The 16,698-nt window shown below is 34.1% G+C and overlaps 2 protein-coding genes across 2 annotated transcripts; one reads left to right on the forward strand and one right to left on the reverse strand.

Moving 5' to 3' along the window:
- Positions 1-1,956: 1,956 nt before the first annotated feature.
- On the forward strand, positions 1,957-5,136 carry LOC107483493 (COBRA-like protein 7). The gene is made up of 3 exons (XM_016104109.3): positions 1,957-2,512; positions 3,490-3,871; positions 4,010-5,136. Exons 1-3 carry the CDS (start codon positions 1,987-1,989, stop codon positions 5,046-5,048), a joined length of 1,947 nt encoding a protein of 648 aa, XP_015959595.1. The 5' UTR covers positions 1,957-1,986; the 3' UTR covers positions 5,049-5,136.
- A 4,599-nt stretch (positions 5,137-9,735) lies between these two features.
- Positions 9,736-14,101, reverse strand: LOC107483492 (two-component response regulator ARR2). Its single transcript, XM_016104108.3, has 6 exons — positions 13,581-14,101; positions 12,923-13,075; positions 12,465-12,839; positions 11,982-12,058; positions 10,458-11,642; positions 9,736-10,209 (listed from the first exon to the last, which is right to left on the reverse strand). The coding sequence occupies exons 1-6, from the start codon at positions 13,762-13,764 to the stop codon at positions 10,141-10,143; spliced, it is 2,043 nt and encodes a 680-aa protein (XP_015959594.1). The 5' UTR covers positions 13,765-14,101; the 3' UTR covers positions 9,736-10,140.
- Positions 14,102-16,698: the final 2,597 nt, after the last annotated feature.

A 16,698-nucleotide genomic window follows, 5' to 3' on the forward strand; every position in this document is an offset into this window, starting at 1 on the left:
AAAATGACAAGGGAAGAAATTTTAGTTCATATGAATCTATTTTAAGTAGAGGAGATGGGTAAATAAATAAATTTATAAAAGGGGTTGGTTTGGCGAGTTGGTGATGGATCCAGTAACCGAATATTCGTGATCCTTGACTTGCTTCTCCACATCCTTGTGTTGTCCCTCCATCTGAAACTTTCAATATGCAAAATCAACTGCTATTGATGGTCAAGGACTTAATACTTTCTAATGGTTTGTGGAATCAAACTCTAATTAGAAGCATTTTTTCTGAGGGCACTAGTCAGCGTGTGCTAGCAATAACAATTGGGAGTGGAGAAGATAAAATTTATTCGGTCCTTAATAAAAGTTGTTTGTATGAAGTGAGTATTGGGTACCGTGTGATTTATGAGTTCTCGCATCCTCCCATTGAATTTTGCCTAGAGATTATGAGACAACGAAATTTGGGGCGAGAACTGTGGAAACTGAAAATCCCAGCGAAGATTAAGATTTTTTTCTGGAAGAGCTTTCATGAAAAGCTTCCAATACTACAAAAGCTTCATCATCGTATCCCATCGATTCAACCCATCTACCGAAGATGCTTACAATTCCTAAAAACAATCAATCGTTGCATCTTCCATTGTGAGAAATCAAAGGAGATTTGGTTAAAAATGGGTTTACTAGCTGTTAGAAGGGGCACCGAAGACTCTGATTTCTATGTTGAGTGGAACTTGAGAATGGGAATCTTACATACCAAACTCAGTAGCTCCTCTCAAAGGATGATGATAGTGATTTTGAACCGATCCTTATGAAAAACTAGGAACAGATTCATTTTTGATAATGTATCAACTAGTGTGGTAGAGATATGGCATCGATTTTGAAACTATAGAAAGAGTTTCAACAAATTTTTAATTCTTAATTGATAAATATTTTATTTTATTTTATTTTATTTTATTGGATTATTATATGTTATTTCTATAATTAAGTGTTAGGAGTCTCTTATTTTTTTTACTTATTTTATATATAAATACATATATTTTTTTCGTTTTATGAATAAAATGATCTGATTTTAAAAAAAAAAAAAAGAAAGAGAAAAAGGAATACTTTAAGATTTCAGAGAGGCAACAAATTTTTTGTACTTAAATTGGAGCCTTGTCTTTGGAGTGTTTCCCATGACACACACTTGTTCTCAGCACCAAGTCAACGTTAAGAATCCGTAAATGCTTCCGAATTCAACAAACCAAAGTCATATCACCCTCTATAAGAATTTAATATTTAAACCTAAAATTTAAAATAATAAGTAAAATCCAATTAATATAATTAGCAACCTACTCTCAAATACCACTTCAACTACGTTAGCTAAGCCAAATGGCCAAACCATCATTGTCCTTGGCCATGTCTATCCAAAACTAATACATACATCATCAACTCCAAATTCATCGTAGCTTAAACCAGTCTTCATGAAAAACGACCAAGACAATTTATTTAGCAAATCTAAAAAAAACAACTGAAGACTAAATAATTAAAATACTATACAATAATAATAATGTTAAGTAATATATATTAAAATTAGTAATTAATATAAAATATATATTAAAAATAAGTTAAACAATATATATATTTATACATAAATATATAATAATTAATTTTTGTGATTAATTTTAGTGTTTACGAAATATTTTTGATATAATAAATATGTCTTTATTTAATTTGCCCCTGTATCAAAATTAAATCTAAAGTATAATATTGGTGGTCTAATTAACTAACAAAACTGAAAACTATACTTTAAACCTTTGAATAGTCATCATTCACTACTAGTATATTCTTACTATACAAGCAAACATACAAGGGATGATGCTCTTTCATTTGAAACACTCCAAGACGGCAAAAACTTTAGGATAAAATTAAAATAAATTAATTATTAAATCTATATGATGTTATATCTTCCAATAAACTAACTCATATTTATAACCCTTCTCACTTTCAAAAACAAACTAATACGTAACCATGGCCATGGCCTTGCATGACCATGTCTTCTTCTACATCTTTGTCATCATCTCCGCCGCGCCATTATCGCTCTCTCAGCCGCAAGCCGCCTCCTCCTGCAACGGAATATTCCTTTCTTACACTTACACGGGCGGCTACCGCCTGCCGCCGAACACGTCCGACACCGCGGACCAGCCATACCGGTTCACGTCGGAGCTGACGGTGCTAAACTACGGCCTAGAGGATCTGAAGTCATGGAAGGTGTTCGTGGGTTTCCGGCACCGGGAGTGGCTGGTTTCCGCGTCGAACGCGGAGCTGGCGGACGGCACAGGGCTCCCTGCTGCCGTCGGAAACGGGACAGTTTTGGAGGGGTCCGAGGTGAGGGACTTGAAGACGGCAGCGGAGACCGCGGGGGACTTAAAACAGATGATGCTAACGGTGGGCATGGTGGGGACGGTGTTTGGGGTGGCGCCACCCAATGTTCCCATGCCTTCCACCATTAGGCTCTCTAATGATGGTTTTATTTGTCGTAAACCCACTTCTCAAGGTAAAATTAAAGGCTTCCTTCCAATCTATAATTATACTAATGATTCTTTCAATTCAAATTGATTATTCTATAATTATATTTAAGAGTTTAATTTTTATTTACGGATATATTTTGTGTGAAACATCATCTAATTACATTGACTTTTTAAATAACCATTTACCATCAATTATAAAAATTAATTATATTTTACTGAATAATATATTAAGTGAGTAACACTGGTCAACTTTTTTTTAAGAAATGTCAGGTGACCAACATGTTTTTCCTAAGTGTTGTATAATCAATCTTTCTTTTGTATATGAAGGCATGATTTTTTTTTCTTTTTTCTTTTTGGCATTAGTTAGATAATAGATATTATGTGCAATTCAATTGTGTGGGTATGTATTTTACGCTTAGTCTGATAATAAGAGGAAAAAAATCGATACAATAGAAACGTAACTACAAGAGTATATGTATATGTATAAATGTAGGGATTTTAGTTAAGATTGTATTAAAATTATTGAAACTATTCATATTTTTACGTAAACATATTCATGAATGAAAATTTTCAAGACTTCCATCATTTTCTTCTTATTTTCCTTTAAATTTTTTAAGTTGTGTGTTTTTATACAAAGATTAACAAAACTAGATTGGTCGAGTAGTAATCAAAATTTCAAAATTGTCCTTTTTTAATGTCCCTATTTGCGGGGTTCATTAGAATTGTAACCTCGAAAGACGAATTACTAATATATATGTTCTGTGATGAAAATTATTTCTCAATTCAGATGATTCAATGCTTAATTTCCTGATGGAAAATATATAGTCTTAACTTTTTTCTACTTTATGTGTGAATATCATTGATTCATAGGGTAATGTATACTAATACTACATATGATAAAGGAAGCAAATGAAATATTCCTTTTCCTTCTCACCAACCACCAAGTGTTTGCGTTTTTGCCCATGAGAATGCTTACTGCTCTTCTTATGGTTTTTGTCATCAGGTAACAATGAGACACATACATGTTGCACAGTTGATCCCAATTCCAAAACAAACACACCCACAGATGAACAAGAATTCCCACTCCCTCAGAAAGGTGGTGACCTTAGCATAATCTATGATGTCACAAAAACATATGATTCGAATTACTGGGCAGAGGTCACAGTTTCAAACAAAAACTCCATTGGCCGTCTTGACCATTGGAAACTCAGCTGGGAATGGATCAATGATGAGTTCATATACACAATGAAAGGTGCATATCCATCAAATGTTGATTCTTCTGAATGTATCTTTGGTTCACAAGGTGAGTACTACAAGGAACTTGACTTTGCCGATGTGTTGAACTGTGAAAGAAGGCCAACCGTAGTTGATCTCCCTCCATCAAGGTTTGATGCTTCGATGCACAAATATTTCATTGAATCGTTATTTTACTCACACATATGTATCTGCATTAAATGCTATTACTTTAAACTTGTATTGTATGTATTGTCTTTAATGCTTGTACTTGTATTTGTGTAACATAGGTTCAATGATTCAAAACTTGGTAAAGTCCCATTTTGCTGCAGAAATGGTACATTGTTGCCACCCACAATGGATCCTAGTAAGTCAATTTCAAGGTTCCAAATGCAGGTCTTCAAGATGCCTCCGAACATCAATCGTTCCCACCTTGCGCCACCTAGGAACTGGAAGATAAGTGGTGAGGAACTCAACCCTGAATACCAATGTGGGAATCCTGTTAGGGTGAGTCCTAGCGAGTCTCTGGATCCAACAGGGTTGCCATCAAATACATCTGCAATTGCAAGTTGGCAAATTCTCTGCAACATAACAAGGAACACAAGAAAAAGCAAATGTTGTGTCTCATTTTCAGCTTTTTTCAATGAATCTGTTGTTCCCTGCCAAACATGTGCATGTGGATGCTCCGCGAAGCCAGAGAGGACGTGCAGTGTGGCTGAACCGGCTGTGCTGCTTCCCCCGGAGGCACTTCTTGTTCCATTTGAGAATAGAACAAAAATGGCTCATACTTGGGCTGAAAGAAAGCATCTATCAGTGCCTAATCCTATGCCTTGTGGTGATAACTGTGGTGTGAGCATCAACTGGCATGTGAATACAGATTACCGGCAAGGTTGGACTGCAAGGATCACGCTTTTCAACTGGGGCGAAACTGATTTCGCAGACTGGTTTGTCGCAGTGGAAATGGATAAAGCGGCCCCTGGTTTTGAGAAAATGTACTCATTCAATGCTAGTTCATTAGACAAAGTGAAGAACACAATATTCATGCAAGGAAAGGAAGGATTGAACTTCCTTGTAGCCGAAGCAAATGGATCCAACCCAAAAAAAGATCCGAAGGTGCCCGGGAAACAACAATCCGTGATCTCATTTAGAAAGAAAAATACTCCTGGAATCAAAGTGGTAGATGGTGATGGATTTCCCAATAAAGTATTCTTCAATGGGGAGGAATGTTCTCTTCCTTTGGTATATCCAAGCAGTGGTTTCAGGAATGAGTTTTCTTTTGTTCCCGTGTTGCTCCTGATGTTGTTGCCAATCATATGGATGTGGCAATAGTGGCATTGTTTGATTTTTGGTTCGGTACAGAGAATTGTAAAATTGCATTTCTTTAAACTGAAATTTATAATTTTTCTTGTTTTACACATATGACACTGACCTTTGCAGTACTTTTCTTTTTTGTTAGGTGGATTAGACAACCCCAATTGTAGGTACCCCAATTAGATTGGACAATCTTTAATCCTAGATACCACACAACACATCCACATACACCTCACACACTTACCAATTTTTTTCTTCTTAGTTGCAATTGCTAGAATTTAAACCCGGGACTTTTGAAGTGAGGAGGGGGAGATATGCATATGAGCTACGGCTCATTGACACCTTTTGCAGTACCTTACGAGGCTCATTTTTTTTCCTTATGGAAAAAACGTTAGCGTAGTGCAATGAAATGGGCATAAGCAAAAAATTTTTACTATTATAGTGTCAGTCCAAAACGCAATCTGTGTTTTATTCTTTATTTTATGGACAAATTAAACAAACGCAGTTTGCGTTTTAGTTTTTTAAAGTATTTCAATATTTTTTTATTTCGTTTTAGCCCAAATGCAGCCTGCGTTTAGTAGGGTCATTTTTTTTTTGAAATAACAAAACGCAGCTTGCGTTTTTGTTTTTGTGTCAATTTTTTTCTTTTGAAGAAACAAAACGTAGGTTGCGTTTTATTTAAAAAATATTTTAATCAAGGGTCCTGTCTATAAATAAAAAGCAGGATTCATTCAAATGCCTCACTCCAATTCTACTCTTCCTATTCTTTTTTCTTGCACATATGTCATAATTCTGAATTTTTTGGCAGTTAGTTGTGTCAAAAAAGTCGAGTTAGGTGAGGTTGAAGTTATGGAAGGTATTACCAACTTGCAAGTGTATTATAACAGTGAGATTATATAAAACACACACGAAAGAGTGACTTTTGTTTGTGAATGTCCGTTGTCATTTGCTATTCCATGCACCATGAGTCGTAGAGTTGCAAAATAGTTTTGTGATAACATACAAAGTCACATTTCAAAAAAGATGATCAACATTTTATAAGGAATCCTGTACAAGTATTTGGTGGGCTGATACAGTTTCAAATAATGCCCATCATTGACAACGCCAGTATGCAGCAGATGTTTTGTATTTATCAACAAATTCGATTTCACGTGACGCCAATAGAGTTGTACGTTGAGTTCAAACAACATTCGGGGTTGGACATGGTTGGCGAGGAGGTCAATGTTGATGAGCTCAGAGATATAGATTTGGAATAAGATAACAATGACAGTGAAGAGAATTTCGAAGCCAACTATGAAGTCAATGACGAAAACAATGACGGAGATTTGGTAGGCAATCCGGCGGTAAAAAATGAAGCGGATGCAATTATAAGCCGGCACCCCTTTGGTGTTCTGTCTTTTATGCGGACTTTGGATCTCGAAGCCATGCATGTCCCGGAATTTTCTGAGTATGTGAATATGGGTATGTTATGATTAGTAATTCAAGTTACCACTAGTGTGTATTTTATTTGCCTTGTCTGACTGATGGTGGTGCGCATGTGGTAGGTGAAGGCAACGTTGCGGCAGAAGATGGTGAATTTAGTATGGGAATGGAATTTGGCTTTAGAGAGTCGATGATATCTGCAATCAAAAGCTACACTATCTCTAGAGGAGTTGATTACACTGTGTATGAGTCTGAGCTGCAGACATTCTATGCGAAATGTAAGAGTTTTGGTGCTGGGTGCAATTGACTTATCCGAACTAGCTTAATTCGAAAGAAATCTTGTTGGCATATTAGGAGATACAATGGCAAACACACGTGTACCTTGGGCACGATTTCACAAGATCGTGCCAAGTTGGACTCAGACACAATTGCAGATGCTATTAGGCCGTTGGTCGAAGCAAACCCGCCGATAAAGGTGGAGTCTATTATTGCAGAAATTCAATCCAGGTTCAACTACACTGTTAGTTACCACAACGCTTGGTTGGAAAAGTAGAAATTTGTTGCAAAAGTTTTCGTAATTGGAAAGTTTCTTACCAGACTCTACCAGTATAGTTGAAAGCAATGACTGCTAAGATGCCAAGGTCTCGTATTCAAATAAAGACGCTCCCCGTTTACTGTGAGAGTGAGGAGGTTCAAGGTGTAAGAGTTCTCCATCGCGTTTTTTGGGGTTTCTATCCATGTATACTTACCCATTGAAGATGATCCAAATATTCGATAATGTGTTCTTCAAGTTTAGTAAAATCACAAACCAGTTTTTGTTTTATAATATCTACCCTAAACCTTCTACTCTTCTTCTTCTTCCCACAAGCTCTCAGCATAACTTTACAAGTTAAAACCCCTCACTGTAATCTCTCTCTCAACAAGCCTTTCAACTCTTCTTTCCTTCCTTCCTGCGTTTTACGTTCGGTTTGCACTTTAAAGACTCCATCACTGCTCTCCTCCAACACGTGGCGTTCATGCAGCTAAGGAGCCTGCCAAACGCAACCTGCGTTTTGCCCCTATCAGCTGCCAAATGCAATTTCTGTTTTGGAAGTTCCCAGACGGTCAACACAACAGTCCTTGTGGCAGTGTTTGGATAGTATCTTTGAGACACAAATACACAGTAAGACATAGACACAAAATACACAATTTTTTTTTTTTGCTATGTTTGATAATAATGTACAAGACACATTGATCTCAACCAAATATCATATTTACCCCTATCACTGCAACACCACTACCAACATTGCTTTCCACCATCACTGTCATTAATTTTTCAGTCTCAATCTAAAGAACTATGAAATATCATCAAAATCTTTAATCGAATAATCAAATCAATAATTTTTTTATATATAAAAAATTAAAACAGAGATCCAAGAAAAAAAAACTTGAACAAAATATGTCCAATGAAAAAGAATAATAAAAAAAATACAAAAAATAAGCACAATTTGAAAAACAGATATGGAGACGGTGAAGACAGATCTATATATAGGGAGAGGCAACGGAGGCGTCAGTGTCGGCACGAACCAACAAAGACAACGGAGGTGGGTGAAGGTAGATCTAGAGGTAAGGCGAGGCAACAGAAACATCGACACAAGCGACGAAGAAGAGAGGCGAACCAAGGCAGATCTGGAGGTGGAACGACGACGGAGATGATGGAAGGTGACAGGGAGGCGGCACAACGATGGTGACGGCAACAACGCTAAGAGGGAGATGAGGGCGGCGGCGGAAGAAGAGAGAGAAGGCAGAAGAGAGGAAGAGAGGCGGACAAAGGAAGGAGGCGGTGGCAACGCTGGTAGTGGTGGCGGTAACAATGGTGGAAGGAGAAGGTAGGGGTAGAACAGAGGTTGGAAGGTGGAATGAATTAAAAAAGAAGAGGGAGAGTTATGAAGATAGGGTAAAGGATAAAATTGAAATTTTAAAAAAATACTAGGGATAAAATTGAAAAAAATTGTGTCTCATGGGTTATGTCTCAGTGTCACAGCTTAAAGGAGATACACAAAATACATGTATTTTATGTACATCTATGTGTAATCATGTCCATCAAAATTTTGTGTCTCAACAAACAAACAGTGTACACGTTCCACCGTGTCCATGTCTCTAGTGGACATGGACATGAACCAAACGGGACCTGTCTGCATGCAGGGGACAGGGATACGTTTCAAGACTTGAAGCTCCTTTCCTGCCAAACGCAAGTTGCGTTTTGCAGCGTGCATGCAATTTTCACAATTTCTATTGCAGTCAAAACGTAACCTATGTTTTGCAGGTTACTAGATCTTGCATATCCACATTTGTGAATTACACGCCATACAACAATATAATTGAACAACATTTTTACTTTCATTCATTAATTAATTTCTGACCTTGCGACTTAAAAGCTATATATGCTCAAAGCTAAAAAGTAAAAAAAAAAAAATCTTTCTAATTGTATAGGTAAAGTCACCAAGTGATAGTCTTGTGCATTAGATTGCCCTTTTTTCATAAGTAAAACCCCAAATTAGCCTTCAAAAGAATTGTGAACCATCCAAATGGTCTTCAAAAGATTTGCCATGTCAAATTGATCATAAAAGGTCTTATCTTTATTTCAAATTAGTCCAAATGTTACATAAAAACATTAATTGATATTCAGCATATAATATTTTCTGATGATGTGTAATATAATTTTGCTCTTACTGAGATGAACACCATATATTAGTTCTCAAAAGAGTTAAACATCAATTTGGTCTGAAATTAATTCCCAATTTCCTCTAATGATCACTTTTTCTTTGACCAACTTAAGGTCAATTGAAAGAGATTATGCCACACTATCACATATGATATCATCACGAACACGACGGTGATGACACAGTGGACAGTGATGAGTGATTTTTGTTTTCATAGAAATTAATGTTTGGACTAATATGAAATGAAAACTATTCCTCCAAAGACCAAATTGATAATTGATATATCTCAATTATTAAGTAAACCAATTTAGGTTTTTCAGTCCCCCCCCTTTTTTTTTTCAAAACACCAAAACACACAATGAAAACCTAATCAGATTCCTGTGTGTATTGCATATCAAAATGAGAGGAATAGAAAACAACAAACACAAACATAAAAATAAGTGATGTTAAAGTACAGAAAATTAAGAAAGAATGGCCAGATTGAATGTCTTGAGCAACCAAATGGAATAATATTTACATGCTTAATTAAAGCAATCATCTGCTTAATTTCAAGAACATTAACCAGGGGGGAATAACAAAGAGGATAAAAGTTTTTTTTCTCAGTAATTTGTTATTGAAGTTAGAAATGTTCCTAGGAGTCTGCAGATGTATCAAAACCTATGCTTCTGCAGTTCTGCTCTAAAACCAAAATATGTTCATGAACACCCTAACATTATAAAGCTTACTACAAATTTCACCATCAGAATCAGTCAAAAATTGCATGTATGCCCCTTTTGCATACATGCAGTTGAAGTTTGTAGTTATTCTTCTTCTTAACTTACCATCTTTTCCTTGAAGTCTGATTTTTTTACATGAACCAAATTCGATGTGTTGAAGAATTTAGACACATGCAGGTCCAAACTTGACTAATTGCAGAATGATTTGGTCCATATGGAACAGCAACTATTTACATCTGCAACTGGAGAGAGAAATTGACTGGTTCTGTTCTAGACCGGAATGTTGTCTAAGGAATATCCGTCGAAGTCAAACTCATTCTCGGCTAGTCCAATGCCTTCCTGTCACCAGAAACACAGAAAAATGTCAATTTGTTCATAATAATAATAATAATAATAATAATAATAATAATAATAATAATAATAAAAAGCATAAGCAGGCCTATAAATTCTGTGGGTGCCTTTCAAGACTATTAAGGGAATAAAACCGACTCTAAGTAAGAATGACCTATATTTTCTCCATTGCCACTATATTTTCTGCCTTGAGACACGAAACAAAATCTTAGGGCCTAGAAGAAGGAATGACCAACCTGTTTCAGAAGTGCACTCATAAGATCCTCCTGCCCGTATTGCTCGGGGAAGAAGTTAGTCTGGGAGCTTGCATCAGGAACTCTTTCAGCCTTCACTCTTACCGAATTGTCAACGAGAAGCGGATTCTGGGGCTGACTAATGTTTTGGAGATTACCTTGATCCATGCCTTCACCTATGGAGAACATATCTTTCCCCATTGAAGAAGTAGTATCTCTATTTTGTCCAGTTTGTTGAATAGATGTAAAACCCGGATGGACCAAAACTGATGGTGAGACTGAGACATCAGTGTTACCTTGTACATGATTTGAATGCTGAGTAGCATCATATGTCAGGCCAGCGGTTGTTAAGTCCCAATCTTGGGATTTTTGAGGTTGGAGTTCGTTAAAAATATCATAATTCGGAACAAAGCCACTGGATCCTTTGATTCCTGAGGTAACTTCCTCTTGTAACATTCCTTTTGTTGTGATATTCGATATACCTGGATGGCTTCCAAGAGGGAAACTTCTGACTGACATCTCGTTAGTTTGATTCATGGGGAAATTCAAAAATGAAGAGCTTTGTGGTACTTGATTATAAGCAGCATTTATGTTGCTGGAGCTAGCAATCCCATTTCTGATAACACCGTTGGAAATTCGGTTTGGTACTGTTGGTTGCAACAATGAAGTTGGAAGCTGGTTAACATGAGAACCATTTTCACCTATCATCTGACCTCTTGGTTGGGATTGACCCATTTGCATCAACAAGGGGCTTCTCTGTGCGACAGAAGCATTGATTCGCATATTCAAGTTCCCAAGGGATTGGGCAGATTGGTGCAGATTGGCAAGCTGCTTTGGCTCCATGTTGGTAGGGATTCCGTGAAGCAAGTTTATTGGTTTATTGGTATTCAAATGCTGCATTTGCCCTTCTCCAAATCTTAATTTCGGGCTTTCGAAACTGAAAAGATTCCGTTGCTCAACTAGAGGCATGGACATAACCGGTTTTGCAGTTGATCTGCCAAGTCCTGCTGCTTGAAGCTTGGCTAGACTTTGTGCTGGGAGCTGGCCAGCGACTGAAAGGGCTTGAAGGTCAATTCCATTGATCGATGTTGACCCAAATGTTGGATCTTGTGGGTTCATGAAGGAATTGTTCAAGTTGTTCTGCTGCTGGGAAACTCCACTCAGCCTCCGAAGATACAATCGGTATTTCTGCACCAAAAACATGAAGAAGGAGTTAGCTGCTTTGAGCAATAGCTTATGCGTGCTAATCGAAGAGACAGAGACAACATTAATTATTTAGCTCTTTGAAAAGGAAATCTAAAACAAAGCGCAGTAGTCGGAGAGATGACGTCAACATTAATTATTTAGGTCTTTGAAAAGGAAATCTAAAACAAAGCGCAGTAGTCGGAGAGATGACGTCAACATTAATTATTTAGGTCTTTGAAAAGGAAATCTAAACCAAAGGGCCGTTGTCGGAGAGATAAAGAAAACATTAATTATTTAGCTCTTTGAAAAGGAAATCTAAAATGGCGCGCGGTAGTATCATACCTGAAGGTGGCTAGCAACGTTTTCTCTGGTAAGTCCAGGAACATTCATCAATTCCAGAATCTTTTTCGGAACAGCCTCTGTATATAAATGTCAAATTTAGGAGTATAATACAATGCACTACATTTTAGATAAATCTCCAACAAATCAGGCAAGAAGAAACAACAACTTAATGCTTCGTATATAAGATATTATTCAAGAAAGTATTCCATGAGGTCAATGGGGAAAAAAATCTAATTGAGAGTTTAAAACAATGAGTCACAAGAGGATCTTAATTAAGCACTAAAATTAATTTAGCTATCTATCCACAATCTAGAAAGCCTAGATGCAATGATTATAAGGGTTGATTTGTGGCATTCACAACCCCCTCTTATCGCAAACCATCATTGGACTCACCCATTCTGTACCACATTAGATTGGGAGGAATCAAAAAGCAACAACAATGAAAGGAATTTTTTATTGAGACTATAATTGAAGAATACATACTGTCAATTCCAAGTTGATTCACAGCAGCCATAAACTGTTGATGGAGCTCAACAGACCAAACCACGCGCGGCTTCTTCAAAGTGGAACTATCATCCCTCTCATCAGCATCTTCTTCCTCGTCCCTTCTCTTCTTTGAGCTTTTCCCTTCATTTGCCGAGGATGAGTAATCCGCATCATCAGATACCTTTTGCTGCCGATCTCCTTCATCTATGCTTCCCGATTGCTCTGGATCTCTCCAACCAGTCTTTCTCTTCCGAACCACATGCTGCCATATATTCTTCAGAGCCTCGATTCGCACGGGTTTAATTAGGTAATCACAAGCACCATGAGTCACACCCTTCATAACAACATGCTTTCCATCGTCTGCGGACATCACTGTTAACATCAAATACAATTAGTCACTAACTAGATCAATGTGATTCATCCATGAAAGGAATCTAATTGAAAACAATACTTACTAATAACTGGAAGGTCCATCTCCAACCCAATATGCTCCAAAAGCTTAAATCCATCCATGTCAGGCATATGCACATCACTTATAACAATGTCAAATCCATTCTTGTTCCCTCTCAGAAGTTCCAATGCAGCCTCAGCACACTTGCATTTTGTAACTGAAATAGCTCCAATTTCATCAAAACTCAGGAACAAATGAAGAAAAATCACAAATGAGATAAAAGCAAATCTGGCATCTATTCAAAGTTTATATAGTCAATTCCAAAAAATCTGCAAAAGGTAAACATCTAGCACCTCAATGAGAAAACAAGCAAAGTAAACGAAATCAATCACATAGAAAAAAAATAAAAACGAATAAATAAATAAATAAACGAAGATGTTAGCAGAAGAATATGAAATTACAGCAGCAACCATAGATAAAGAACAAGTTTGGATTTTTAAAAAAAAAAAAAAGGAAATAACATGTGACAAGATGTGATCAGCAACTAGTACCTATATGCACATAAACATTAACAGAAATGAAAGTAAAGTTGCTTTCTTTTTCACAAATTCAAGATGGGAATCATCAAAAACAAGTTGAATAGAGAGAATTCAGCAACTTGGAAATGGAAAACCAAAAAAAAAAAATTGAAGGAAAATCAGAAAAGAAAAGTGAGTAAGCACCTTCATAGAGGCAAGCTTTAAGCATCTTCTCAAGGATCATGAGGCAGGTGGGGTCATCATCCACCACTAGAACCCGGAGACCCGCCGGAAACTGGTCGGAGACAGCATCTCCGGTGGACCTCAGATGTGAACCTGATGAACTAGGCGTTGACATGGTGGATCCCTTGACGTTGCTAAGATTCATAGTTCACAGATCCAAAAAACAAATCAAGGAGACAAAAACACAAACACAAGGAGGGCATGAAACATAAAACAAAAACCACAACAAAACAGTGACCTCAAAACACTGTTCCTTTCTCACTTCACATAGCTGAGATTGACATAGAAAAGTTGAAAATTAAAAAAACCAAACGAGTTTAAGAAACTTGGTAGAAGGAACAGAGAAAAGGGTTGCCCAAAAACCTTTTCTTTTCTTTTTTTTTTATTTTTTTCTCTTTTGGAGCAGATAATAGTATATAATGGAAAAAATATTCGGGTTCTGGGGGTTCTGATTCTGAAGCTGGTGATGCTGTTGTCACTGTTGCACGCTGATGCTGAATTTCGGGCGTAGTTTTATTATTTACTCTAATTATACCAATAATAATAAATTTTAATTATTAAATTAAATTATTTTTTAAAAAATAAAAAATAAGACTCAAATTTTTAAATAAATATAAAAAATTTATATCATTTGAATTATAATTTGTAGGTCGTTATTAAATTAGTTTTAAATTTTTATTTTTCAGACAAATAATTTTTATATCAGATTAACTTGAATTAAAGGATTTTATTTAAAGTAATATAAAATAATAATTTTAGTATTAATTTGAGTTAATATTATTATTTTTTATTTAAAATTAATTTTGATATATTAATTCTATAAAATATTTTACACAATTATTTAATTATATCTGTTCTTTTAAATATTTATTTACGTAATAATATAAAAAATAATTATTGATGTTATGTAATTAAATATATAATATTAAAATTATTTTTTTATTTTACTAAATTATTACAGGAAGGCAATAAAAAATAAATGGTTGGGTTTTGTTTAATTATTTTAGACACTTTGAATAAAAAATTGAAAGTTGGGACTCACAGTTGTACTCCTGAAAGAGTGGATCCAGCTCATTTCATTGGATTAACTAACCCCACATGTGACATGCCACATAAACACACCACAACACAACGTCTCATATTCATCCAATGATTTTTTTTTTCCCTTCTATTTAATTTTATATACTTCGTTGAAATTTTTTTTTTCTTTTGTCACTTTTTTTCTCTATTTTTTAGTCTTCATTCTTCTTTTCTCTTACTTTTCAAAATCAATGTCTAAACTCCAAAATCGTTTCACTAAAGATATAAATATATTTAATTTTATATAATACAATTAATAAAAAGGATTATAATTTAATAATTAAAGAATTTATAAAAATTTATTACTTGAAAGAAATTAAATTCAATTTTTTTAGACACAAACGTAAAGACTTTCAAATCAAATTATTTAGATTATTTTTATATATGAGTACAGATGTCCTGCGGTTCATTGTAAATTCAAACTAAAGATGTGAATGAACAAATAAAAAATATTAAATACATTATTTTCAATTCTTTTTATTTTTTTATATATTAAAAAAATACCTAAAACAAAACCCTCGTATATGTAGTATATGATTAAATATGACATTTCAAGTTAAAATTATAATTCACTCTTTAATAAAAAAGGAAAAAGAAAAAGGATGAACGGAGAAATATTTCTCTTTTAATGCAATAAAAACTAAAAACAAACCTAATATATTAAATGATTGAAAATTTTTTAAATGTTGTTGAAACATTAATATTTAATAATTTTAATAGTTAATTTTAATTAATATATATTATATATTTTTTTATAATTAACATTAGAATATTAATATTTTAATCATTTCAATTGTTAATTTTAATTTATATATTACATAATTAAAATTATTGACTAAAATTATTAAAAGAGAACATTTAAAATTCTTTCTAAATGATTAAATTCACTTTGAAATATAATTTGAAGTGGACAATAATGTCACAACTCAAACAAAAGAAAAGGTTGTAAGATGGTAAACTCATGTTTAGAGCAGCACACAACCCTGCTGTAATCATTATAATAGATTTTGTATACGATTTTGTTTCATTCTCTAGAATAATGGTTAATCTTCAAAATTTAATGATTGAAAAATATGTACTATAGTTTTTCCTTTCTTTCTTTACTATTACTATTTTTTTTTGGTGACTTACTATTACTAATTTATTGGTCCTTCTTATTGATTGACCGTTTTAATTTTGGTCAGCTTTTATTTCGTTATTCCATAAATATATAAATGGAGAAAATCTTCTTACTTTATATATAATCATTGATGACAATCAGATTCAAAATTTTAAATCAACAATTAATTTCAATTAATTGGATCATTTATTTGTACTTTGAAAAAAAATAAGTTTTTATTTAAATAAATATATAAAAATTATTATTTATCAAATTGCGCACAAAAAAATCAAAATGTGCATGGTCAAGGCTAAATTTGGTAAAAATTTTTGAAAAGGTGTTTGTGATTTTTAAAAGCACAAGTATCTCATTTTATTTTTGGTAAATAAAAAAGTCTAAATACTTGTGTTTGCAGATTTTAAAAGTTAGAAACGCTTTTAAAAGCATTTAAAAGAAAACTATTTAAAGTTAGCTTGTGTTTATCAAAATTAAAAAAATCTAATATAATAAATATTCAAAATTACCATTATTAATTATTAACACTAGATTTTTTTATTTTTCCACACATATTTTCCGCTATTACATTGCCATTGAAATACTCATATATCTGACATAATTTTCATATATTTTTTTATTTTTCAACTTAATCTTCACAATTTTAACACAAATATATTTCTATTACGTAATATTATGTATGAACTTCTATCTATTTATATTATTGTTTGTACGTTATTTTTATATTTTTTAATAAATATTTGTTTTACTAAACACAATCGTAATGCTTGTGCTTATTAAAATTTTTTTTAACGTAATTTTATCAAACATAAGTGTTGCAACTTTTAAAAAGCCGTCTTTTAAAAGATATTTTTTATAAACTACTTTTGAAAAATAAAAACTTTA

Source organism: Arachis duranensis, chromosome 4 (genome assembly GCF_000817695.3).
Source record: "Arachis duranensis cultivar V14167 chromosome 4, aradu.V14167.gnm2.J7QH, whole genome shotgun sequence".
Lineage (NCBI taxonomy): Eukaryota > Viridiplantae > Streptophyta > Magnoliopsida > Fabales > Fabaceae > Arachis > Arachis duranensis.